The 26805-nt window shown below is 43.6% G+C and overlaps 1 protein-coding gene across 3 annotated transcripts in view; it reads left to right on the top strand.

Annotated features, from left to right (window-relative positions):
• PIK3R1 (phosphoinositide-3-kinase regulatory subunit 1) overlaps nucleotides 1–25916 on the top strand; it is an 80202-nt gene extending 54286 nt beyond the window's left edge. Inside the window, exons 3-16 of one of the 3 annotated variants that reach the window (XM_027605171.2) lie at nucleotides 1212–1304; nucleotides 1728–1802; nucleotides 7094–7225; nucleotides 8046–8247; nucleotides 8450–8529; nucleotides 19827–19929; nucleotides 20658–20756; nucleotides 20879–21059; nucleotides 21241–21366; nucleotides 22063–22205; nucleotides 22416–22592; nucleotides 22685–22753; nucleotides 23326–23496; nucleotides 24539–25916. In XM_027605171.2, coding sequence (XP_027460972.1) covers nucleotides 1212–1304; nucleotides 1728–1802; nucleotides 7094–7225; nucleotides 8046–8247; nucleotides 8450–8529; nucleotides 19827–19929; nucleotides 20658–20756; nucleotides 20879–21059; nucleotides 21241–21366; nucleotides 22063–22205; nucleotides 22416–22592; nucleotides 22685–22753; nucleotides 23326–23496; nucleotides 24539–24728 — 1841 coding nt within the window. In that variant the 3' untranslated portion in view covers nucleotides 24729–25916. Of the gene's footprint in view, nucleotides 1–1211; nucleotides 1305–1727; nucleotides 1803–7093; nucleotides 7226–8045; nucleotides 8248–8449; nucleotides 8530–15933; nucleotides 16427–18137; nucleotides 18443–19826; nucleotides 19930–20657; nucleotides 20757–20878; nucleotides 21060–21240; nucleotides 21367–22062; nucleotides 22206–22415; nucleotides 22593–22684; nucleotides 22754–23325; nucleotides 23497–24538 lie in introns of those variants that run through there. The other 2 variants (XM_027605172.2, XM_027605173.2) reach the window with 2 other exon arrangements.
• The last annotated feature ends 889 nt before the right edge of the window (nucleotides 25917–26805 follow it).

A 26805-nucleotide genomic window follows, 5' to 3' on the forward strand; every position in this document is an offset into this window, starting at 1 on the left:
TTCTGTGATGACTCTTAGTATTAGGAAGGTGGGCTTCATTAGAAATCTGCTTAACATAATAAAATGCCTTGAATCATACCACTAAAATCTCACTGAAACTAAAGTATAAATATTGAATCTTTCTTAAATTCTATAAACTGTCTATTCCTAGGTAAGAGTGCACAGTAATGAACCTTAAATGGGAAAAAGTTACGTGTTGGTGGCTAATGAAAAGGTTGCACCTGTAGATATTTTCATATAGACTCTCCTTTAGGTGTATTTTGCAGTTTGAGAAAAGTGAGGTGAATATATTTAGCTCCCTCTTCTGGTGTATTATGAGATGGATATTTTTACTTAAAATGGTTTCGTGTATTTTTGGAGTGAGACAACAGTTATAAATGTACCACGGAAGGCCATTATTTGTGTGTCAGCCAATTAGTCTCTTCTTGTATCACTGCAATTGGTAAAACACGGAGAGAAAGCATGGCGAAAGTACGTTGGCGAAAGCATCACATTTCTTAAGATATTAAGTGACCAAAATGCATGTCGGCAAACGAAGACTTGCGTGGCAGGTACACAGGGGCTTAAAGTGAATGTCACGGGGCCAGTGATCATTTGCAAGCGCCCTGTGCCTAAATATTTTAAAGTTATAAATCATGTTAATGAACTGTTGAGTAAAATCTGTCCCATCCTCCTACCTGGACAGTTTTTCCTTTGTAATGAATTGAATTTAGGTTTCTTGGGTTCCAGGTTCTGGCCCAGAGTGTGGTGATGTGGGGGCGGGGTGGGGGTGGACCATTCACCCATCCTGGCTTTGCCCTGCAGGGGCTCTGCCCTGTCCTCCTCCCCCGAGCCCTGCCCACCCAGCCCCAGGCCCAGGGGCACCCCCCAAGGGATGTCTGCTCTGGGAAGGGTGGACCTGGGTGAGAGGCCCCGAGAGGCCGGTTGGGCAGGGAATTCCTGGATTCTAGTGAAGTACTTGGAATGTGTCCCAGGGGAGAAGTAGGCCTGTCCGCTGGGCTCCCAAACCTTCAGGCGCAGGAGGGGGCACAGCTGTAAGAGGGCCAGAGACCAGTCTTCTGAAGGGCAGGGCCCCGCACACGGCTCGGTCTTGCTCAGGCCCGAGTTTGCTGGTGTCCAGTAGAACTACATTGTTTTATATTTAAATTCTCTTGTCTCATGCATTTGATTACCCCAATTAAGCATAATCGTGGGATTTTGTTTATTTGCAGCTTTGGCCCTTCCAGATCTCGCCGAGCAGTTTGCCCCTCCCGACATTGCTCCGCCTCTTCTCATGAAGCTAGTGGAAGCCATTGAAAAGAAAGGTAATCAACTGGTAGAGGGGCTCCGTTACCTTGTTATATTCTTATTTCATGGGTGTTGTCTGTTGGGCATTCATTAAATACGTTTCTTGCTACTTGTGCTAGACACATAAGCTCTTTGTTGCTGTGTAGTGGGGAAATAACCTTGGTTTGATTTCTAACTCTATTAACATGTACTTACTGTATGGAAACTATTAAATTCTCCATAATTTAATAAATATAATTAACTTGCTCTTTAGTGGCCAGATGACTTTGCCAAAATTACTGACATGCCAGCTAAGATTAATAGTAGGAGTTCACTTCCAAGAATATTTGGTACACATCTAGAATAGATACGGGATGGAAACTGGAATGTCTTTCTGGCAGCAAGCTCACAGGTTCTCCAGAGAGCTGTGTTTTGCATGCTCAGTCTGTTTTGTGTCTTAGGTCTGGAATGTTCAACTCTATACAGAACACAGAGCTCCAGCAACCCAGCAGAATTACGACAGCTTCTTGATTGTGGTGAGTGTCATAGAGCTAGAAAGACAAATGGGAAACATGGTTCGTACCTTTCGGTCTCAGGTAAAACACCAAAAACTGGAACTTAACCGTGCAGTGTTCTAAGTTTGAAGGAAGCTCAGAAATCACACACAGTTCCCTCTGCCCTATTATGGTAACAGTGCAAACCCGCGCTGACCTTTGATGTTTGTCTCCTGAGTTGGGGTGTGTGTGCATGCCTGCCTGCAGGCATATGGTCTGTCCTCACAGCCAAGAGCCTCTGGGTCCTGCACGAGTTGCAGAGGAGAGAAACACCCCCTCGGGATTTTTCTGGCTCTGCCTATCGACCATCTTTCTCTGACCGTGCAGTTGGCTACCTCTGATTCATCTGGATCAGCTTAAAAAATATTTATAAGTCTATGTCATTTAACAAATGTCTCTTCTGACCTTTTCCATTTTCCTTTCCTTTTTTTATTTTTCTTGGTCTTCCTTCCTTCCTTTTATGCTTATGTGCTTTTTCATGCCATGTTTATATTAAGTAACATCATGATACTGTTATATTCAGTGGTGTGCTGGTAAACCCAACTCTCAGAGGCGGAGGAAGCCTGGTTTTTAGCATTTGCCCATTTCCATGGTGTCAGTATGCCCGCTGTGGTCAATTTCAGGCTGCCAACGTGTTATCACTAAACTCCCAACTTGGAAAGAATTGAGCACAGGTGGCCCTTTGGAGCAGACCAGCTGCAGCACACCATTGGTTAGATGACATCAATTCAACTTAGTTTGCCAAATGGAATAAAACTACAAATGTGAATAAATGTACCGGCCGTCATTCCAGCAAGTCATCTTCCGTAGCCCCTTGTAGAATCTCTCAGATTCTTCATTCCCTCTCAGAATTTTTCTTTTAGAAAAATAATTCTCTGCCTCACAGTCTTGTAATTGAATTTGGACATCTGAAACCAAAAGAATGAAACCTAGTTTGGGAAGAAGCTCTTCTAGACAGGTTACTTGTGCAAAGAAGGTAGTAAATGAAAATGTGAAGTTGAGGCAGCCCATGACAATTTCTAGAAAAGATGTTTCTGGGAAAAAAAGATTCTATATCAGTAAATAGTTTCATCTGAAATGCACCACCCAAATGTTTGAAGTTTGAAAAAAAATTTTTTTCAAACTTTCATTTTTATTTTGTGCATGGAAGCCAGCCTCCCACATGTGCAAGGCATGTGCCCTGGCAGCTGGGTCTCCTGCCTTACCCCCAGAGTAGGTCAGTAGGAGCTGACTGGCAGAAAACTCACAGTGAAACACTTGTCCTTTATTTCTCACAGCCTGACCAGAGTGGTAAGGAAACTGAGTTTTGTCCTTGGCCAGTTGAAATTGAGATACATGTTTTGGTCAGAAAATTGGTCAAACTGAACAACAGTCACAGGAAATGTTTAGACATCAGAGACTGATGAGATGAGAGTTATTTGAGAAATAGTGGTTAAGCTTTTAAATGTGACTGAATACAAATGATGCACTTTAGCTTTAGAAAAAAAATCTTCACATCACCTCTGAGATGGAATAACTAACCAGAAATAACGTCAGCAATGTATTTTGATAGACAGCTTTTCTTCGCCACTTGCTATCAAAACACACACGTAGAAGACTGGTTTCTTGTGGATTCTGTGTGATAAAAGTGAATTTTGTGAGAAGAAAAAAAGTAAACATCTAAATTTAGGAGTGGGTCCTCCAGGACTTTTCATAGCTTGAGGATTTCTCAGTCCATAAAAATATTGTAATACCTTGGAGGAAGCGCAGAGAAAAGTCACTTACACTTAAAAAAATAAAAAAAGAGAAAAGAATTCATAACTTTTAACCAACCCTGTGAATTACCAATGTCTGAGAAGGATGGATGTGGAAGACAGCATCACACTTTTATTAGCACCCTCCTAAGTTAGTTTGTTTCATCTCCATAGTACCCCTGGGATAGGAGTATCCGTCACTGCTGAAGGCAAAGCTGGGACTTACACCCAAATTTGTCTTACTCCTTTTTTTGCTGCTGTATTGACGTAAAGTGAATTAATCTTTGTTGTTCTCATTTGAATTTTCTCCTGATTTTTTTTGGTTTCTCTTAACCCAAAGCAGGCCTTTTCTTTAAAAGTTCTCATTACAAGAAAGAGAAATTCTGTAACTCTGGTGATAGATTAACTGGGACTGATGGTGGTGATCGTTTGTAACATAAACAGATATCAAATCCTGTTGTTACAATGATAGATAGGGTTATATGTCAGTTATACCTCACTTTAAAAACTGAGGCTTTAGCAGCCTCAGCACACCTGTTCTTTACTCAGTAGATGCCAGTAGCATGGTCCCCGAATTGTAAAAAAAAAAAAAAAAAAAAAAGTCCCCAGACATTGCCAGATGTCTTCTGAGAGTGGGGGTTGGGGTTGGAGTGAGGCAGTAAAATGGAAAACCCTGACTGAGAACTATTAACTTAGGTAGAGATGAGCTGGGGAGGAGACTCCATCCCTTTGGGAGGAAAGGTGACATGCTGGAGAGCTTACTAGTTTACCTGTCTTGAGAAGACTCAGTGAAAAGTTGGGGTATAGAGGGTATAAACTCCTCTATCCTAGACCTAAAGATTGTGGAGTTCTTGCCTAGCTAACCTCAGAAGTCATCACATGACAGATGTCCTTAGCTCTTGGAAGAGTTCATTAGGATAGTTTGAATGCAGAAAAGGAGACTTAGAGAACAAAAGTCAAGAGCTCCAAGGAGCTTTAGAAGCTACTTTAAAAAAAACAATATACTATGTCATCAGCACTAATGGATTTGACATAAAGTGAGCTTATCCAAAGGCTAATCCCAAGGCTTGAAGTAAGATGATTTTGTTCAAAGGCTTAAGGCTCTTGGGAACACACCTCATGTGTTAAGAGAAGGGCCTGGGTGAATTGACATTACTCTGAGGACATGCTATGGCTCAGTCCACAAACATTTCGCAAGCACTTCCTATATGCTGGGCACTGAGGGAAGCAGGAAGAGCAGGGAAGAGCCACAGTCCGTGCCCTTGAAGTACTCTCAGTCTAGTTGAGAGACAACTAATTACCATACTGTCTGGGAAGTGTGGTAGAGATGTGGCCCATCAGCACTGCTCTCGCACAGGGAAGGCAGTAGAAACCCTGCCCGAGGGAGGGGCCTGTGGAATATTGAGCATCTTAATTTTTTTTTTTTTTTACCAATCACCAAATGGTTTATCAATTTCTTTACGATGAACAAATTAGGTAATATTAATTCCCCGGGCAAAGAGACCTAGTAAATGAAGCATACAGGGCAGGAAGGGTCCGGGGGCAGGGGAGGGGAGGAGCAGCTTATCAGGCGGTCAGTGGCTGTGGCATGTTGCTCGCGTGGTGCACACACAGGTTTCATTGACAGGCACACTGGTAGTTGCCTTACTTCTCACGTGGGTCCTTTGTGCACGGACCGGGCACTGCCTCTCCCAGCCCTGTTGGAGGTGTGGCATGTGCCGTTCACTCTCTGGGGCACAGCCATGTGCCCCTCCACTGACTGAGTTTAGTAATTCTTCTCCTCCAGCTCACCTAGGCACATTCTCTACCAGATGAACTTTCCTGAGCTTTATTGGTGTTGTGTGATTCTTTCATAAGGTCTGCCTCGTTAGCGGGGCAGGTTTGGTTTATGATAACGATGTGTCCCAGGAACTTCTGTAACTTCACGTTGAACCCGGAGTGATTGATAGTATCACACTCGCTCTGTGGCCATCGAGGACGCCACCTTTTCCTCCTCCGACTCCCACACCTTGGGGGACACAGGTTCCTCCTCTCCCAGGCCACCGCCTGATCCAGTCAGTCACCACGTTATGTCAGCTCTTGATAATGCCTCACGCGTCTCTACCACTGCAGTTCAAACCACCAGAAGTGTTCCCCTCATTGCCAGCAGCGCTCTTTTCCAGCTAATCGTTAACACTAAAAAGAATAAAGCTGTTGAAAACTAGAGCATTTCATCCATCAGCTCACCTCATCTGCCCTGAGTACACAAGGCTCCAGATAATCTTCAGGTTGGCCTTCACGTCAGTGGTGCACGTCCTTCAGCAGCGGCCAGATGCCGCTCCTGTATGTAGATGCCTGTGGCCCTTCCTGCCCCAGCAGCCCCTCTTTTTGCCAGACACTGTGCCTTTTTCTACCCTGAGTCCTCAGAGCGTGGTTTGGATTAGTATCACCCCGTTATTGAATTGCCTGACCTCTTTTCCGGCTGAAGGGTTTACTAGACAGATGTGCTCCTCTTTCTTAGGAGCTAGTTCAGTGCCCACAGGTTAGACTAGTTGTATCCTAATTAGAATACCCTGTCAGAATCAGGGGGAAACATTCTAAAAATGTTAAAAATATTTTTATGGCTATTTTTGAGACCGACTGTTAAAATTCTGTATATCTTACTGTTTGTTCACTCTCTTGAGCTAAATTTGTATGAATTCTGAGATGCAGTATTCAGCAACTCAAAATTTAGGCAATATCTGGATTTGCATTTCGTGTTTTCCTGTTGAGGTTTTAGGAAGCATTTACTAAATGATTAGCCATCCCTAGACAGAGCCTTTCTCAGAGCAGAACCACCCTCCAGAAGGTATGTTCAGGGGGCTACTTTAGTGTGCTAGGGCTGACATAACAAAATTCCACAGACTGGGTGGCTTCAAACACAAATCTATTTTCTCACCGTTCTTGAGACTAGAAGTCCCAGGTCAAGGCAGGTTTGGTTTCCTGTGAGGCCTCTCTCCTTGGCTTACAGATGGCCACCGTCCCACTGAGTCCTCACGAGGCATTCCCTCCATGCTTGTGCTCCTGGTGTCTCTTTATGTGTCCACATTTCCTCTTCTTAGAAGGATACCAGCCAAGTTGGATCAGGGCCCGACCCTAATGGCCTCATTTTAGCTAAACCACCTCCTTAAAAGCCCTCTCTCGAAATACGTTCACCTTCTGAGACAGTGGGAGTTAGGGCTTCAACCTATGACTTGTGGGGGATGCAATTCAGCTTATAACGGGGGTGTGATTTTTTATTGTTGCCCCACCATCTGGGAACGTGCCCCTGGCATCATGGGCAGAAGCCATCATGGGAAATGCTTAGAACTTAGGGGACAGACTTCCACAAAGAAAAAGTGTTCTATCTGCAATGCCCGGGGCAACCCCTTTGAGAAGCACCGCTAAGAAATACTCAAGAATTTTATATTTGCCCTCCTGTTGCCTCCCTTCTTGTGTCACATTTAAGTCAAATATTCAGAAAAATGGGCCCAACCAATATATACAATGTCTGAAATACTTTTTAAAATGTTTCTGTCACAGATGCCGCCTCCATGGACTTGGAAATGATTGATGTGCAAGTTTTAGGAGACGCTTTCAAACGCTATCTTGTGGACTTACCGAATCCTGTCATTCCAGTAGCCGTTTACAATGAAATGATTTATTTAGCCCAAGGTTTGTTTTCTGTTCTGAAAACCTCAGTGACCACATATATTGAGATGTGCAGGTGCATGTAAACTCTATTAAATGCTGCATATAAAGAGCGGTGTTTTAGAAAATATTAGTCGGAATCTGCGCCCTCCCCAACACCCTCCCTCCCCATTAGCACCAATTCCCTCCCTTACCGGGGCATCCAATAGAAGACCCAGATTCTCGTTTGCTTAGGAAGACTGTCCACATGCTGAAATGGCTAATTGTTAACCTTTTATCAGCATTAACAAAGTTCACTATGTCACTGAAGGCCACAGTGTTCCAAGTGCCGTCTTTGGATTCAGGGAACCTGGGACCAGGACCCACCGACTGGGGATGTTCTTATCATTTTCCTCGAGTGGCCATTACAAAATGTGTTGAGGGAAGAGGACTTGAGTCAGGCTTAGGAGCTAATGCTCAAAGTGCTTTGGGGACAGGAAATTGTGGTTCGTAATCTTCAAAGTTAAAACGTGTGATACTTATCTGATGCTCCTCCAAATTAGCCAATCACACTCGAAGCTGCTCAGTAGAGGGCAGATCTCTGCCAGCACACCCTGATCCTCTTGTGGTTTTTTACACCAAGAGTTTCTTGCATTTCCATTTGACTTGAGATTTCTACTTTCTCACAATGTATTTTCTAACGAGGAGAACAAATGTCCTGTCGCTGCTTCTGATGACTTCATTTAAAAGGACTCGTTCTTCTGCAGCTGGAAGAACAGAAGTGTTCTAGGTGTTTAGTCACTGATATCTAGAAACAACTCTTCTTTCTTTCTTTCTTTTTTTTTTTTTTTTTTTAACTCTGTAGAAGTACAGAGCTCTGAAGAATATATCCAGCTGTTGAAGAAGCTCATTAGGGCACCTAACATACCTCATCAGTATTGGCTTACGCTTCAGTATTTGCTAAAACATTTCTTCAAGCTCTCTCAAACCTCCAGCAAGAATCTTCTGAGTGCAAGAGTACTCTCTGAACTTTTCAGCCCTCTGCTTTTCAGATTCCCAGCAGCCAGGTAAGGTGAAAGGAGAGAAGCATGTGTTTTTGGGTGATGTTGGTGGTCCTAAGCTGATGGATCATTCAACTTCTTCTGAAGATCCTCGCTCACAGATGCATGTGTACCTTTATACCAGATACATTGGCTTGAATGTGTATAAGTGAACATGAGTTTGTTGTTTTGAAAAAAAAATCTCTAATAAAACTCTCTTTTTTTGTAGCTCTGAGAATACTGAACACCTCATAAAAGTTATAGAAATTTTAATCTCAACTGAGTGGAATGAACGACAGCCTGCACCAGGTAATGCTTTTTGAACTTTTAGAATTCTCTCCTGGTTCATTTTTTAGAATGGTGGCTTTAGACCTTCTCTGAAGGAACATCAGTTTCTGGTAGAATCGCGATCCATAAAGTGTTACCTTGCGACTTACAGAAAGAATGGCTGAGTGGTAGTGTATATGGTAAATATTATCTGGATTTCAGTATATGTGGATTTTTCAGTATCTCTGGATTTCAGTATCTCTGGATGATCTTGGTTTTAGATGAGGGTTGTGGGAGCTCTCCCTTCCTCTCAACTTTGATGCTTCCGGTTGTTGCATAAATTATGGAGCTCATTTTAGTTGGCATTCTTGTTTTTCTTTCTAATACTTATAAAGTAGGGGATTTATAATCACTATATAATTTGAAGTATTTTGGAATGTGTGTTTTGGAAGCAGGTCTGCTGAGAAAGGTCTGTCCAAATAAACATTTTCAAGAATGCAAGCAGTATGAAACTAGGGTGTTCATTGCAGCAAGTTAGAGCAAGCCAGACACTTCTTTGAAAGCAGGCTGGCATTCACTTAGCCATTTAATAACAAAGCAGGAAATGTCAACCATGTTAGTAGTGGATTTAATTTAAACTGATGTATTTTTCTTCTACTGTGGAAAGTCTAAACAACCCTACTTTGCCTGTATGCTTGTTAAAAGTTAGCTAATAGAAGCTGGTCATTGAGAATAAAGATTAGGGTCCAGTCAGTGAAGTTTCAGGACCAGTAGAGATGTTGCTTGTAGTCTTAATTTCGTCTAGAATTAAAATAAAACAGGATGAATTTACTTTTTATTATCGGTAACTCATGCAGACTACCCTGTTTATCTCTGTATAAGATAATGGGGACCCCCTGTGTTCAGCAATGGGGAATTACGTCATGCTTTTGTAGGTGTTACACAGCCAGGCGTGGTGGTGTACAGCTGGATGGGGCAGACTGAGAGAGGCAGGGCTTAGGCTTAAAACCTACCTGTGTGGGTTGCAGGATGGGATAGGTAACCAACCACTCACGGTGCAGGTATTTGGAAGGGCTCACATGGACAGGCCCAGAATATGGTATCCAAAGGTAAGAGAGGCAGCAGAAACAAGTACATAAAGCAAGAGGGGTATGTTCCAAATGTTCCAAATCACGGTAGGCAGGATGTTCAGTGGGGACAGTCTGAATTGTAGGAGAATGGCATCAGAGAAATCTGTCAACAGTGGCCTAGGACTTTAGTCCAGGGGGCGGCCAAAAGGTTTCATCTCATGTGACTGCTCGGTGCATTTGTTAATGGATTTGGGAACTCTGTGTTGGTGTTCAGAGGCTGCCTTTGGGCTCAGTAGAAAAGATCCAATGGTAGGTTAAAAGTACCCTGTGATGAGGGGACAGGGGCAGGTGTGAAACATGACACTTGAGCCCTTTGTTGACTGTCCCCCACCCTAGACTAAACACGCGGGTGGGGAAGGAAGACTAGTAACAACAAAATAGGCCCCTGATCTAAAGGGCGGAGCCCTGCCTCCCACTTCCTTGTGGCGTGTGTGGTGTGGAGGTCTGTCTCAGAGACTAGGGACAGCTGAGCCCTGCTTGCAGTAAAGGGCTGAGGGTGGTCCCTGTCTTCTCAGTGCCCACCCTTCTGGAGACAGGGAGACATGGAAGCTTAAAAACCAGACAGGGTTTGATAGATAACCAACGAATTTATCATGGAGTTTTTGAGAATTTCTGCTACACACCAGGGAGAATCTGTGTTGGAGTTTAATTTGTCTGACTGGTATAAACTGGTTAAATGTCCTTATCAGTTTCAACCTAATTCCATCCAAAAAAAAAAAAAAACTGACGTTCATCCATTTTCACTATGCGCACTTAAGACCGCCTGCTAGGTCATAGACCCTGCTGCATTCTTCTTCTGAGAAACTGGTGTGCCAGTTTCAAAGGTGGGTTAGTCCTGTCAGCCATGTTGAATGGTAAACAGTGCATTGACCGTTTCCTAGACCATCCCAAGATTCATGCAGCCTCCTCAAGAACATTGAATCTGAGTCATCTCTAAATGCTAGTTTGAGCCATTTTTCCCTTTGTGTGGTATCTCTTAGCTACTCTGAAGAATGTATAGGCCCTTTGGAATAAAATAAATGCTTCAGTGTGTCTGACTTGTGGAAACGTACTAAGTACCTCAGGAAGAAGGTCCTCATCCTGAACACCTTTGTATTCAGGAATGGCTTCGTGAAATGATTGGCAGGGCACTCTTGGTTAGAGAAATGATTTCTTAGGCCTGGTTGGGATCCGACATCTTCCTAGACTCCTTCATCATTGCCGCATCATGTGCTATTACCAGAGGGCTCTGGAAGCACAACACCGGTGCATCTCCGGTGAAGTCATAAATCATTCATTTGCAATGACTTTATTGTTGTGAATAGAAATGAGTACTTGAATGCTTTGGGGGGGAGACAGAGAAGCAAGGCTATTATGGGATAGGTATCTTTCATAGTTTTTACCTGGTAGTGCTTGAAATGATAGGCAAAACTGATGTTAGAGGCAATGTGTCAATTCAAATAAGACCATTAGCACACAGTATCTGAGTACTAGGTGGGAGGGTGCTTACTGTAAATATGAAAAGAATTTTAGAGATGGTGATGGGTGACTTTGTAGGGTGATTGAGAAGACAGAAAAGGCTTAGAGAAAAAAAATGGGACTGAAATGGGCTTTGAAGAATTGGTACAGTTTGGAAAGGGGAAGAGGAATTCGAGTTTCAAAGGTTTAGTCAAAATAAATTGCAAAATACAAAAAGAATGGCTTGATACAGTAGACTTTAAGAAGTAGTAAATGTTTTAAATGACAGTATCATAAAAAGCATCATTGTAGAGTTGAAAGCATTGCCCAGCTCTTCTCTGCTCATAAGGAGACTGAAGCGCCCCCCAGAGGTTGAGAGGTCACGTGGTGCTAACCAAACTGTGTGTGCCAGAACCAGGTCACCTGGTGGAGGAGGTCACCTGCGGGAGAGACCCAGTCCCGGACTCCAGCCTGGGGCTCAGCACTGCACTTGCTTCCTGGGTTTGGGGAACCTTCATGAGGAACAGGGCTGCTTTTAAGTCCTCTGAAGTTTCCAGTATGGATCACCTATAGTAAAGAGCCCCAGTGCAATTTTTATAGCTGTGGGGGATAAAACTCAGTCACTCCATCCATCGTGCGCTGGTAAGAACAGTGAGTCTCAAATAGATCTGGGTTTAAATCAGCTCTTGGCTGCTTATTTGCCGAGTTCATACCAAGTAATTCAACCTTTCCAAACTGTTTTCTAGTCTGCGAAATGGGAACAATGCCTCTCTCCTGGGGTTGTTGTGAGATATAAATGAGGTGACAAGTACTGAAAGTCATGACCCTATAGCCTGTCTCTACCATTGCTCAACTCTGGTTTTTAAGGACCTACTGGAGGGGGCCCTCTTCTGCAGCTCCAGCTCCTCATTCCCGTCAGGCCCTTCCCCCGCCCCCCCGAGCCCACATTGCCAGCCTGCGGAGCCAGGCCTCTAGATGCCTGCTCGGGCTTCACTGCTAATCTGCAGACGACACATTCACTGGTCAGGTCCTGCTCCATGGGTGCATTGCTTGGAGGGAGGAAGGTACCTTACTTAGTATCATGCCCCTTCCCGTGTGTGCAGCTTGGTGAGTGGAGGGGGCCTGGATTTCAGTAGCACCTCCCCCTGCCACGTGCCTCTGTGTGGTGTACAAAATGCACACCTGTACATGGCAGCCCCAAACAGTGCCATCTACTTCATTTCACAGGAAGGTCTTCTCCCTCTTGGATGTGCAGTGATCAACCCATTCCATAGGCTTATGCCTTTAAGACCTTGTCCTCTTCAACTTAACTATTCCGTAGTTCTTCCTGTTACTTTCCTCTGCTCAGTTACATTCCTCAAGGACAAAGCCTTCTTCTCCTGTTGAGCTCCTCCTAGCATAGAGCTAAGCAAAGGATAAAAATCTGCATAAATTTTAAAAATTCTTAGACTAACCAACTTTCAAAGAACTTTGGCATACCCACTCATTTAGTGCATCCAGCAAACCTGTGAAGCAAGCATCTCCCCTCTTTGGAGGGAAACTAAGGTTTGAAAGGTTAAACACAGAGTCACTGAGTTCTCAGAACTTGGGTAGTCTGCTGTTCCCTTTGTTCCTAAAAGTCTTCAGAGTACCTAAAGCTGAACAGCAGGTTTTCTTGAATCATTATGGTGCTATGTTTACTCTTGATACTTAGGTATAGCTAAAGCAGATTTCTATAGGGCAACTAAGGTACAAACAGGACCATTTAACACAGGGCAGCTCTGAATGAAACCTATTATAAGTGTATTTACATATTTCAGATTTCATGGATATATTCAGAAATATTAATGCAGCATAATTGAAGTCTAATATTGCACCCTCAAGCCCAGAGTGGAAAATAAATGACTCTTTCTCCCTCCTGCCCTTCTACACCTGTCAGAGTTAATGTTTAACCACTGGCGCATTGCAAAACATTCATCCTGAAGAGCCTGATTCATAAATCTTGTTTTAAATGCTCTGGGCTTGGTTTTCAACCAAGACTAAAGCAAGCACTAAGGTAGAGGGAAATGACTTTCAAAGAGTTTTACTTTTCTCTGATTTATTTTTTATTGGGTTTAAAATGTGGTCTGACATTAGAGGGTTGTTTCAAAGGTGAGAAATGAAACCTTGAAAAAAAGGCATATATTTAGATGGGTCGGAATAAACAGAGAGGCAAGCCATACTAGGTTATAATGAAAAATAGGAAGTTTTATTTGTGCTCTGAAAAAGAAGCGTATTTCAGCGGTGCATGTATCGGTGGGGTATCGGGCAACTTTTGTTTTCATCTCGCAGACTCCTTCTCTCTCGGGACAGCATTCGAGAGGGAAGGAGTGCTTCATTCTGCCAAGCAATGGTCACACCTTTTCACATATTTTGTAGAATGTATCCTATGTAAATCTGGGCTTATTTATAAATTCAAATGGACATTCTCCTTAGTGCAGTGTCAGTAAGAGCACTGGATGTGGGGTAAAGAATTTGCAACATCCTGAAAGGCCCCTTCTGTCCTCATTTGTCTTAAGTTAAAATTATGAAGGGAGGCATTCATTTAACCCTTGAAAATTTTGGTTCACTTATTTTTTTCTTCTCACTGCATTTCTTTCTTTTTTTTTTTTTTTTTAAAGAAGCTGTGCAGGATGGAAGCTGGTTGGGGAATGCTATCTGATGGTGATTTGCACGTGTGAGATAGTGTTCCGTCTGTACCTTTCAAGCTTATTTTCACGATATTTTACTGACTATATCATGCCTGCTGAGAAAGGAAATGTGGCCTTTTTTTTTTTTTTTTGCCTCTGAAATGAGTTTTACAAAACTTTGAGGAAAGGAAAAGTAGTAAGACATACTGTTTTGAGGAATCCAGAAGGTAAAGTTAGTTTTCAAATATGTGTGTAAGTTCTCTAGTCTGGCTGGGTCTTTTGGGGTCTCGGACACATGCTGAAATTAAAATACAAAAATTTTTTTTTTTAAAGAGCTTAGCAGCCACATGAGCAACACTTCCTAAGTTGATATGATATCTGTACATTTGATTTATGAGTTATTTGCAAATGAATCCTCTGTTTAATTCGTGTGAAATTTTGGACATAGTGGGAGATGAATGAAACAACGCAGAAAGTTGAACATCTTCTCCCAAGGAGAAGTTACTGATTCTGTTCTACCAGCAGAGGGCTCCCTTTTTAAGCTAATGAAGAGCAGCGAGCGTCTTGCCCATCACTTTTCCCAAAGCCGAAAACTGAATGAGAAAAGACTAAGCTCACACTTCCAGTAATGTAATAGAACCTCTATGGTAGAGGGTTGTACATGTTGTGAGAAACTTGATGCAAAGTTCTCAAATCTAAGACTTGCTCTCTCTAAGTTGGGGGTGTACTGCTTTCTTGGACAGTGGACAGTTTTCTTCTGAGATGGAAAATAATACTGTTGGACTAGAAAACATCATCATCTTGGAAGGTTTTGACATGGAACATCATGTAAAATCAGACAGGTATGCTGAGGAGACTGATGTTTCCAAGCTCTCTAGCTTTAGAAAGACTATTTTTAAAAGTAGGGCAAGATTCTGCAGCTGAGGATGCAAGGGTGTTCGCAGAACTCACCATATGTCCCTGTGATCAGCAGGCAGGAGCTGGAAGATTCTCTTAAAGACTTTTTTCTTTCCATTGGAAAGTGGGTTTTTCGTGCTCTCTCAGTTGCACCAAAGGAAAGTTTGTGAAGTCACTTGTATCATGAGGTTAGCACACTTCCCAGATATTACCGGTGATCCTCAAGCTGGGGCCTGCCTGCGTGCACTGTATGTCAGCACCTAGATCTTCCTTTAGCTCTGCACAGGACCATGGGGTCGTCTTCCTATGCAGAGTCTGAGGGTAAATACTATAGACAGAACGGTGCTTCTTCACAGATAATTAGAAGGTCTTTTTAAATAAATAAGCTAAAAATAGAAAACAGGAAAAGTCAGTTTTGTTATACATGTGAAATTTTTCACACGTGGCCTAAAAGAAATTAACTTCAGTTTCACTTGTTAATTTTAACTTTCTCTGGCAGAAGGAAGTGAAGACCAGGACCAGTGGGTGGAGAAAAAGGAATTTAGGACCAAAAGTCTGAAGGCTAGGTTGTGGTGCTCGTGCCTTGATCCCATGGCAAACCGCTTCACCCCTCTGCCCTCTGGATCGGGGTTATGTGTGTGTAGCCTGAGGGATTTCTTGAAGTGCTCTTGAAAATTACTTTCTGGTTTTAGAGTTAGTGATTCTGTGACTTTACCTTGTTACCATTCTGGGGATATCAGTAAAGCCGTCCATCTTACGAGGACGCCAGTGAAATTTTTCTTAGGTCAAATTTTAGTCTGTTTCATTGCAACTTTCTCAGAGGACAGAAATCCTCTGGGAAGGCATACCATTCTCCAGGCCCTGTCCTTTGCGCCATTTAGCAGTCACGTGAACTTCATGCAGACACACCTTTTAATTATTAGGCAACCATATGGCCAATTAAACCTGGGTTGAAGTCGGCTCCATAAAAGTAGCTGCATAGTGGGTTTTTTCTGCCAGTCTTCACGTGGTCGTGGAGTGTAGTATCCATGCAGAATTACAGTAGTCTTCCCTGGGATCTTCCTCCCAGGAGCAGACCTTTTTCAAACCTGTACCCTGCCGAGTCCCTCCGTGGGGCTCTCCTGGTACACCTGCAGGGCGAGGTGGACTCGAGCAAGGCACGGTGTTCTGGGCCGTTCCGAGAGGCTCAGGCCTTTACAAGCAAGGCTTTGATTCTATTTTTGCTGAACTAGCTCAGCCACTTCCTGTGTTGGGCCGTGCATAGTGCCTTGCTTCACTGTGGCCACTTGAGCCCCGCGCGCTGCCGCAGCCAGTTAGAAAGACTATTTTAGGTCCCTTCACAATGGCCTTCTCATTTCCTCGGCGAAAATGAGCGAGTCGGGCTGGCAGTGGCCACTTGTTAGCCGATGACAACTTTGACTTTGACTTGGGCTCCCCTCCCCCACCCGAAATCCCTAGCTCAGCAAATATTTGAACCTGCCCAAGTTAATCATGAAGCCGTGATCTTTATCTGCGAGCCGTGCGAGCACCGGGGCTTTTTCCCTCCCGCGGACAGCACCAGCATCCAGTGGCTCTCTCCATGGGGAGCGGGCGGTGAGCGGCGCGGCTGCGGCGGTCCCGACCCGGCGTCCGTGTCGCGCCGCGCGAGCCCAAGGGTCTCACGCCGCCACCGCCACCGCCGCCGCCGCCCCTGTCCCTGCGCTCTGCCCGCGCGAGCACCGCCACGGAGCGGGGACCGCAGGGGCCGCAGGACTAGCCGGGGGCATTGTTTGCACTGTCGGATCCTGGCCTTGCCGCGGGAAACTGCAGACATGCGTAACCTGCAAAGTAAGTTGCCTTTCACTTGTGCCCCCCCTCGCTGCTTCCCTGCTCTGCTTTTTGTACTTCTGTGAAAGGTTCCCTTCTGTAGTTTGTCTTTGCGGGTGTGTGTGTGTGTGTGTGTGTGTGAGTGTGTGAGTGAGACTGATTAAGTGCTGTCTGGGGAGGGCAGATAAGAGATTAGGGAGACACTCCCCCCTTTCCTTTCCTCGAGGGACACAGTGGGAGGAAAAGATGGGGTTTAGGTTAGAAATGGGGAAGGAGGTAATTACAAAGTGCTTGGCTCGAAGTTGGTGCCGGGCCTTGGAGAGAGGTGGAAAATCACCTGTCTCCCACCCCTCCTCCCTGGGTCGGTTTGGCACAGGGGATCCAGCAGCAGGACTGGTTTGCACCAAGTGCTCCCAATGGCATGGGGTGGCCCTCTGGGCTGTTAGCCTGTCCACAGCTGCTGGCGGGACTCCTTTTGGGGGAGGAAACACATTTGTATTAAACAAAAAAATTTTTTTCTGAACCTTATCTGAGGACATATCCCACCCCCACTTTGACCGTGTGTATGTGTGTGTGTGTGTGTTTGTGTGTGTGTGTGTGTGTGTGTGTGTGTGTGTGTGTGATTTTGAGTTGAGGAATAGAAAAATGTCCCTGGGAGCCCGCTGCAGGGTATGGGTTGAGTCTGCCTTCCTCATTAATGGGGAAATGAATTCAGGTAGACAGGGTACAAGTGAACAGTCCTCAGAGAACGCCTTGCCTTTGCTCCACTATTTCCTATGATTTATATTGTAAACGTAGAGAGATGGTTTACAGTGGGAATGTACATTAGGCTCTAGTAAGGGTGGCCAGATTATATGCAGAATGGCTTTAAAGAACTAAAATTAATAGATCTGTAGGGGAATTGATTTCCTTACATTAAATATTGCTAACCAGGATTAATGGTCCCCAGAGTATGAGGCATTTGAGATAGAGGGGAAAAAAAATCCCCAAAGTGATTACATCACTCTCCCCCCTCAAGCAGTATTAAGCCCACCTTCAGACTTCTGGTGCTACTGGTGAGAAATAGTTTGCAAACATCATGCTACCTCTACTCTGCATTCTGATATATGGCCTCTTTCTTTTTGGAAGATAAAACTTACCTTGACTAGTCTTGTTAGTAACATTAAATTTCTGCTAGTAATACACACGTCTTCATTCCTATCAAGATTTTTCATTGTTAATCCCTAAGGTCTAGTTTTAACTTTACTATGTTTGGTAGAAGGAGATTTTTCTTTTAATTGTGCTTTCTCATGTGGTACATTTGTAACAGTGTTTAAGTTCTGAGTTGTCAGTGAATTCTGTAGGAATGAAATGAAATATCCACAGTTCTTAATCCCTTCTGGTTTTAACATATACAGGAGGTATTTAAGGGCTGTAAAATATACCTTAAATATACCATTTTGATGCATTTGTAAGATTTTTAAACCAAGGCATGATCAGGCTCTCCATAAACCCAGATGCGCGGGGGGGGGGGGGGGGGGGGGGGGGGGGGGGGGAGCTACGTGCTGCAGCATATCAGCTTTTGTCAACCTGCCAACAGCGGAGCGTACCATGCTGCAAGGAGTAATAAAAAAGGAATTAGAAAACTCACTGGTGGAGGAGAACAGTCAAATTAAACACCTTTTTGAAACGATGAGCATGTATACGTTGCCGCTCTAGTAAGTGTAGGTTCTCAGCGAGGTTGGGATTGTGTTAGGGCTGGATGTCGAAGAGAAATGATGAAGCAGGAGTGGTCTGGTGACATTTTTCTGACTTGATTGGCTGGGGCGTGTGATGTAATAGGTTACAGTGCAGCCCCTTATAGGTTTTAAAATGAATTCCAAGACACCATTACAAAGAAAGCCGGACTCTTTTCTTATAACTGAGCTCAGCCAAGGGAAACTCTCGCACAAATGTACAACACTGTTTGGAATATGGAAGACCTGGATTTAGAATATGCTAAGACAGATAGAAATTGTGGCACAGACTTGATGTTTTATATAGAAATGGATCCACCAGGTAATACTGCAGTATTCTTTTAGAAAGCTAGTTAATTTTGTGGCTTTTTTTTTTTTTTTGACAACTACTGTAACTGATCCTCTTTAGATTTCTATTTATTAACTTGTAATTTAATAAAAATTTGCTTGATCATAGCTTGGACATGAAATTGTATGCCTGTGGAAGCAAGCAGATCAGGCTGTATGTGGTAAATGCTTTTTCTTACTTGAACAGATAGGAATTGAATTCCAGTTTTTCACTGGTGTCTTTTGTTAATTGAGGTCTTTTGCTATTTGGGTTATACTGTTGTATATCGTTCATACTGTTCCTTTAATTAAAAGGATGCGTCCTTTGTGCTGCTTTTCTCTTTTGACAGTGGGTGAGGACAGTGTGGTACTTTGCAGTGATAACACTTGGTACTTGTAGAAAGCATGTAAAACCTAGCAGTGATTGCAACTCAGTCCTAGGTGACCTGAAACTCTTCTACATCAAACGCTGAGACTTTGCCTGTTCTTATATTAAGATACTGTACTGAGAAAAGGAGTTGGCTTCTGAATATTTATTTAGTCCTAGCCTTTATAAAATATTCTTGATAGACTCCTGAAATTTTTGCATAAAATACTAATCGTCCTTTAATTTAAAACTTGTGACTTAGAATTCAGTTACAAACGCTAGCCTTATTTTGCTTCCTAAATTCTATTCCAATATTAGCCCTGCTCCCAGTTAAGAAATTCAGAAGCACTGCAGTCTTTTATTTGTCACCAATTGGTATATGAATACTGATTTGACATTGAGGAGGAGGGGTATGGTTTTTCCTGAGTCTTGGCATATAGAGCACAATTTATCCAAAAGAATATTAACGTGAATACTAAAGAGATTTAGGTCACAGATGAGTTTCTTAAAGTGGTTTTTGGCAGAATAGTGCCTGAAATACTAAGATTAGAGAAACCCAGTTCCTCCTCTTAAAACATATTGCTGTGGATGAGTTTTATTACAGCAACAGCATTTGTGGAGGACAGAAACCAAATTTGTCTTTTATAATTAAATAAGAAGAGGAAATTAAAGCCAACCCATGTGATTCTTCCTGCTCATATGTTCACGGTTTCCTATTTTAGATGGATTTGATCAGGCCTGAAACTTTCATATAACTAGAGCCTAGAAGTAGAAAAAGCCGGGACTCTGGATTCACTCTGAAATTCATTCACAGGGCCAGCCCGGTTTATTTGTTAACCTGTAAGCTGTTCTCTCTTTTCCACTTTCTTTTCTTTTTAACAAAATGATGCTGTTTCATAGAATTGTGAATTATTGCCGTATTTCACAGTATTCTAAAGAGACTTAAATTAGACCTAAGCATTCAGCTGTAGTTGGCACTGCCAGCAACTTTCTCTTTCTCTTTCATCTGCAGCATTGCCTCCTAAACCACCAAAACCCACTACTGTAGCCAACAACGGTATGAATAACAATATGTCCTTACAAGATGCTGAATGGTACTGGGGAGATATCTCAAGGTAAGGCGATAAGCACTCTTGAGTTTTCACTAGAGAAGAGAGTCCTAGTTTTAGAGAAAGAAACGCACCACCGTGCTAAGTTCCATTTTTAGGATATCCTCCAACATAAGCATGAAGCATAGTTGGTTGTCTTCCAAAGAAGACCAAAGAAGTCCCTGAGCGCCGGGGGATTGGGGGTGCTGGATGCCACGGGAAATTAAATACTCAACAAGTTTCATTATGGACAGAAATGTCAGGAAAGCACCAGGGTGGAGGTTCACTGCTTAAAGGCAGGATTCAAAGTCACTTTCCATTAGGGAAAACTGTCAGGGTTCGTGTTACTATCGGACACCTACTTTACAAAGGCATCTTCATTCATCGCTTTTTTTTTTTTTTTTTGAAGGGGGAGTAAGGAGTCCCTTTGGGGGGATCGTGTCTTTTTGTGCTCGTTTGTCAGTGTGTCTGGTGAAAGAACAAATTAAAACTTTGTACCACAGATATACCAGTACTGAAAGTGGGTATATTTGTTTTGTTTAGCTCCCAGTCTGTAATGAGATGAGATTTATAACATTTCTACATAAACAGTACATGTAATCTATAGGGGGCGGGGGAGGGGTGAAGAGGCACTCTCTACCTACCTTGCACTTAGTGTTGCTGTGAAGTTAAAACTCTAAAAAACAAAGGCGGTTTTAGAAATGAAAACACTGAATCCTCAAAGTGAGCTTTGTCTTGTGTCGTTTTCATTTCAGGGAAGAAGTGAATGAAAAACTTCGAGACACAGCTGACGGGACCTTCTTGGTACGAGACGCATCTACGAAAATGCACGGTGATTATACTCTTACACTAAGGTGAGCCCCAGGGACATAGCCGAGATTGAGGGGTGGAAGCAGACATTAAAACGTATTTCCTTAGAGGAGACTGGAATGCCATTACTTTTATTATAATGCCATTTATTTTATTGTATCTACAGGAAAGGAGGAAATAACAAATTAATCAAAATATTTCACAGAGATGGGAAATATGGCTTCTCTGACCCACTGACCTTCAACTCCGTGGTTGAACTAATAAACCACTACCGGAACGAGTCCCTAGCTCAGTATAATCCCAAACTGGACGTGAAGTTACTTTATCCAGTATCCAAATACCAACAGGTAATCCAAACTGAAATACTCACGTTACAGTATTGAGACAAGATACTTACAAATGTTTAGAAAGCATGGTGAAGCAGATGAAGTGCACGTAGTGAGGTTTTAACAACTTTTTAGTACAGTGTGATAATGGCCAAAACATTGACTATAAATACCCCATCAACTGAAGTTCTAATTCTTCCAGGATCAAGTTGTCAAAGAAGATAATATTGAAGCTGTAGGAAAGAAGTTACATGAATATAACGCTCAATTTCAAGAAAAAAGTCGGGAATATGATAGATTATATGAAGATTATACCCGTACTTCCCAGGTGAGTTTTCTGCGAAAGTCACATTATAGTCTCAGAACTTTTTAGTTACTAGAATCTAAGATGTGTAGACCTTCTACTCAGGTAGGGGGAAACACTCTTTATTATTCATAGTTATCTCTAGACCATGGTATCTCTATAAGCTTTTCAATGAAGCTCTTACAGATTTTGGAATAATAAGTAATCATGATAATTGAAGAGGTTGCTGTGAGTTTTAAGTGGATTTGACATAAGTCCTGATTGAACAAGTCCCCCCTCCCCCACAAACTGGTGTAACCTCCAAAATGGGGATTTAACTATTACATACCCTGTCATAAGAAAGTAGAGGCTCCATTTACTGCAGTATTTTCCTAGAGGCTTAATCTTCTCTAGGCCGTGATGTATCTAGGACCACCAGAGGGAGTAGAAGGCAACGTGGATTCCTTAAATTGCTGATAAAGGGGAAGGACTTTTAAAACGATGAAAACTATAGGCAGTTGTCAGACAGTATTCTTTCACAGACTGGGAAAATTCCCAAGGGAAATGTGTGCTTCTGTGATATTATTTTAATGGGTTTTATGAATGAGAGGCCTTGCTTGCTAACCGAGTACTTACATGCTCGGTAAGTAATAGCGTCAAATGCCCTGACAGTGTCTCACAGTAACACATTACCTGTTCTATGAAAGGTATGACATTGTCTTATTAAACATTGTGTTGTAGGAAATCCAAATGAAAAGAACAGCTATTGAAGCCTTTAATGAAACCATAAAGATATTTGAAGAACAGTGCCAAAGTCAGGAACGGTACAGCAAAGAATACATAGAAAAATTTAAACGTGAAGGCAATGAGAAAGAGATACAAAGGTGGGTGAATCATGAGGGTTGTCCTTAAAGGTAACCAAAATCCTCCAGAACTGCTGAAAGATGATCTTGCTTTCTGTGCTTTGAATAATTTAAAAAAAAAAAAAAAGAACCACCACGACAGCCCTAGAAAGCATTCTTTACCTGAGGAAAAGTCCTGGGAAACCGTCATGATGAAGCAGGTAGTGACCCATGCCTTTCTCCTGCCTCTAGGATTATGCATAATTATGAGAAGTTAAAGTCCCGAATCAGTGAAATTGTGGACAGTCGAAGAAGACTGGAGGAAGACTTGAAGAAGCAGGCAGCTGAGTACCGGGAGATTGACAAACGCATGAACAGCATTAAACCAGACCTCATTCAGCTGAGAAAGACAAGAGACCAATACTTGATGTAAGTAGAAAGCCGAACCCTGAAAGCCAACAACTGATAGTTGCAAAAATTAAGGATACATTATTAATGCGTTTTCCTTTTCTGTTTTCCAGGTGGTTGACTCAGAAAGGTGTTCGGCAGAAGAAGCTGAATGAGTGGTTGGGCAATGAAAATACGGAAGAGTAAGTACTGCCTGCAGGTGGGAGGCAGCAAAGGAGGTTTTTTCATTTTAGGGAAACGCATGACTTGCTTTGTTTGCGGAAAAGTGAGCAATTTTACCGCATTTGGAACATCCTCTATAAGCTGCGTCTCTTTTTCCAGAATGTTAAAAAAGGAAAGTTCAGGGAGTGGGAGATGGCGATCTAGTTTTTCTCCGACGCCTGCTGTAAAATGACCCTGTGTCCAGAGCGAAGGCCCTGGACCCCTGAAAACTCCCCATGTGTTTCTCAAACAATCGGGAGGGGGAAAAAAAACAGACACAAAGCTTAAGTAGATGTTTTGTTTGAATTATTTGAAAACTGGCAGTCCTCCTAGTCAATACATTTCCTGATCTGAACTGGACAAACAGGATTGGTTGATACCTTCCTCTCTGCCCAGGTACCTCAATGTAGTGCCTGACTCGAAAAGAGCCAGAGTTTACCTTACCGGTGCTCTTGGTCCAGGGAGGTCACACTGAAGGCTAGGCTGCCTGAGAAAAGGCCGGCTGGGCCGTCCCCGCTGCTTCACGGACAGCCTTTCTCTCCTCCCTCTCTAGCCAATATTCGCTGGTGGAAGACGATGAGGATTTGCCGCACCACGACGAGAAGACCTGGAATGTGGGCAGCAGCAACAGAAACAAAGCTGAGAACCTACTCCGAGGGAAACGAGACGGCACCTTCCTGGTCCGGGAGAGCAGCAAACAGGGCTGCTATGCCTGCTCCGTAGTGTACGTAGCCCCGGCCGTGTCGCTTGCTTCCGTTCCTTCAGCCACCGAGCTTGGGGCAGGGATTTGAAAAAGTTCCCGTCTGGAAGAACCTCACAGTGCAATGGTGTAGAACAGGAAAGAAGACAGGCTATTTTTCAAGTCTAGGCAGAAGTGTGGAAACCTGCTGTGGAGGTCAAAGACGGGGGTTTGGGTCCTGTTTCACCAACTACTTAATCACAAGTCCAAATCTTCTCATCTTTACGATGGAACTAGCAGTACCTGCCCGCCCCCCCTTTAACCTCCCAAGGCTAATAGCATTAGAATGTGAGGTAATTCCCGCGAGAGCTCCACCCACAGGTCAGGTCCACAGCAGGAATGGGTCAGAATAGCAGGAGAAATGTCACTGCCCTTGAGAGCAAGGGCACCCAAGAGAAGACATTTCCGTCATAGGGCATCTTTTCCTTTTACTTTTCATACTATTCCCCCCTCCTATCATTTCAGAAAAGGGAGTGTCCTCTAGGAAGGAAAGTTCTAAAAATACACCGTATTCGTGATCTCCTTCCATTTAAGCAGAGAAAAAAATCCTACAAGAAAGAGGAAGGAAGAACTTTGAGCTAAGGCCAGGAGAATAGGAGAATACGGGGCGAAAGCGGAGTGAAAGGCTAGCCTGCAAGACTCCGACGAATACTGGTAGTGGGATAGCCCCTGTCGTCACACCAGCACCGCTCGGAATGGCGGGAAGCTGCTGCACTTCCCGCGCCCCGGCCCTTCTGTCAAGTCCATCGTATGCGTGATCTCACTTCTCAAAGCCACCATGTTAAATATATACCACTTTAAAGTTGCAAATACAGTGGCTCGGTGAGGCTGTTACCAGCCCACAGCACTCTCCCTGTGAGTGACAGAGCCACGAGTCGACGGCTGGCCCGGGAGGCGTCCCCTCCTGGAGAATGGCCCGCAGAGTGCACTTTTGCATGACAACGACGACTTTATGAGCAACACCTCGTGGAGTCGGGACTTGTCTAGGACTGGCTCAAAAGGCCTGTGTTCTCTCTCTCCTCTGCAGGGTGGACGGCGAAGTCAAGCACTGTGTCATCAACAAAACGGCCACTGGCTATGGCTTCGCCGAGCCCTATAACCTGTACAGTTCCCTGAAGGAACTGGTGCTCCACTACCAGCACACGTCCCTCGTGCAGCACAATGACTCGCTCAACGTCACCCTGGCCTACCCGGTGTACGCACAGCAGAGACGATGAAGCTTGGCCTCGGATCCTGCTCCTGACCTTCAGCCACCCTGAGGCCTCTGCAAAGCACAGGGCTCCTCTCCGGCCTGACCTGTCATTGAGCTGCGGAAACGAAGCCATCTGCCTTCAGATGGGACAAACGAGTAGAGGGGAAGACACGCAGCCTAGCACCGTGCGGTGACCCTACGTCTCTAGTCTGGAGCGCTTGTCCTTCCTTTTGTTTTGGGGGGGTTTTTTTGTTTGTTGGTTTTATTTTTGGGGTTTTTTTTTTTTTTTTTTTTTGGTTTAATTTAAGCCACAACAACACACAACACAAGGAGAAAAAGACATGCAAAAATCTCTGCGTGCAGGGACAAAGAGGCCTTTAACCATGGTGCTTGTTCATGCTTTCTGAAGCTTTACCAGCTCAAAGTGGGGACCTTGGAGACCAGAGGGTGGACAGGCTCCAGAGCCCTGGCCTGCGAGCACTCGCGCCAGGCTGGCTGGGCCTGGGCCTTGCTGTGCACGGTGGACCCAGACACGTGGCACTGTGGATTAGTTCCTTTTCTAACAGATGAACGATATGTAGCAGAAAGGCACTTCGGCTCACAAGAGACACTCTGGGAGAACATCGGCTCACGTATGTTCGGAGGAAATTCCGTTGTAGCAGAGTGCCAGAAAGTGTTTTGTTTAGACTTTGAAAAACAAAAAAAAGACCCCACCAACGGAAAAAACGGAGCTTGGAAAACAGGACTTTAAATGACATTCATTATATAAAATATGTACATAACAGTGGATGACTAACTATCAAATAGATTTGTATCAATACCAAATAGCTTCTGTTTTGTTTTGCTGAAGGCTAAATACAAAGTGCTATGCAATTCTTAATTGTCATTGTTATCTCAGTTTTAAATGTACCTTCAGAATAAGCTTCCCCCGCCCCATTTTCTGTTGCTTGAAAATATTGTCCCTGATTTTTTTTTGTTAATATTCGTTTGTGATTCTTTTCCTTTTTTTAAAAAAAGAAATGTACAGGATGCCAGTAAAAAAAAAAAAAAAAGGCTTCAGAACTATGAAATATTTTACAGTTTTTCTTGTACAGAGTACTTGGCTATTAGCCCAAGGTTAAAAAGTTCATAACAGATTTTTTGGACTAAATGTTTTGTTGGGCAGTGCCTGATAAGCTTCAAAGCTGCTTTATTCAATAAAAAAAAGAAAGATGATATATAAATATGACAAAGTATCGCTGAGTTCAACAATGTTTCGAGACTCTTAAAATACGGTACCTGGTAATGTTTGTTTCGTAAAGAATTGTGAACTTCTTGAATCTGGGAGCGGGGCGATGTAGCAAAGGGATGTACAGGTGGGGTGGTGGGAGGGGTGGCAAGATGGTATGCACTTTCTCATGATTATGGAGAAGTGAGTAACTTATACTTCAGTCTTTTCCCACTCTAATTTGCTACTTTACTTACTATACCTTAATGACAAGTACAGACCGACTGGGACTCTAAGGCAGTGTGGCGGCGGGTAAGATAATGTAGTTCGTAGGAAGAAAGTCAGCCTCCTGGGGCGGCGTTCACCTTTATTTGGAACACCAGACTGCACGGTATAATCGCTGCATTTAGAACATGTGTCTCTTTTTAACATGAGATTACCCGTTACAACCAATAAACATTCATTTCAGAAAAAGCCATGACCTGAAGAAAGGTTTTTATCTGCACATTTGTTATTTTCCTACCTTCCCATTCAACTGAGACCACAAGGCCAATACCCATGCTCCGAGCCGCTCCTGCGCCAGGCTGTGGAGAGCTCAGTAAAGTCACGGCCACTGCAGGGATTCCCAACAGTCCTTCTGGTTCATCCAAGTCAGTGTACAGTTTCCACTTCAGCGTGGGGGAAAGGCAGGGGTCTTAGAGCATCCTTTCCAACTTGGGGCCAGAGGGAGTCTGTCCCGGATTTACACATGCCCAGTCCGTTCTGTGTGGCAGCAAGCGTCCGTGTGTGGGGAGGGCCAAAGGATCAGTGTGACAGTCCTGACCCTGGCAGTTTCCAGTGGAGTCGCACAAGTGCAGTTTTTCCTTTGCCAGGATCTCTTCAGCGGCCACGGCTT

This window comes from Zalophus californianus, chromosome 5, assembly GCF_009762305.2.
Source record: "Zalophus californianus isolate mZalCal1 chromosome 5, mZalCal1.pri.v2, whole genome shotgun sequence".
NCBI classification, from domain to species: domain Eukaryota; kingdom Metazoa; phylum Chordata; class Mammalia; order Carnivora; family Otariidae; genus Zalophus; species Zalophus californianus.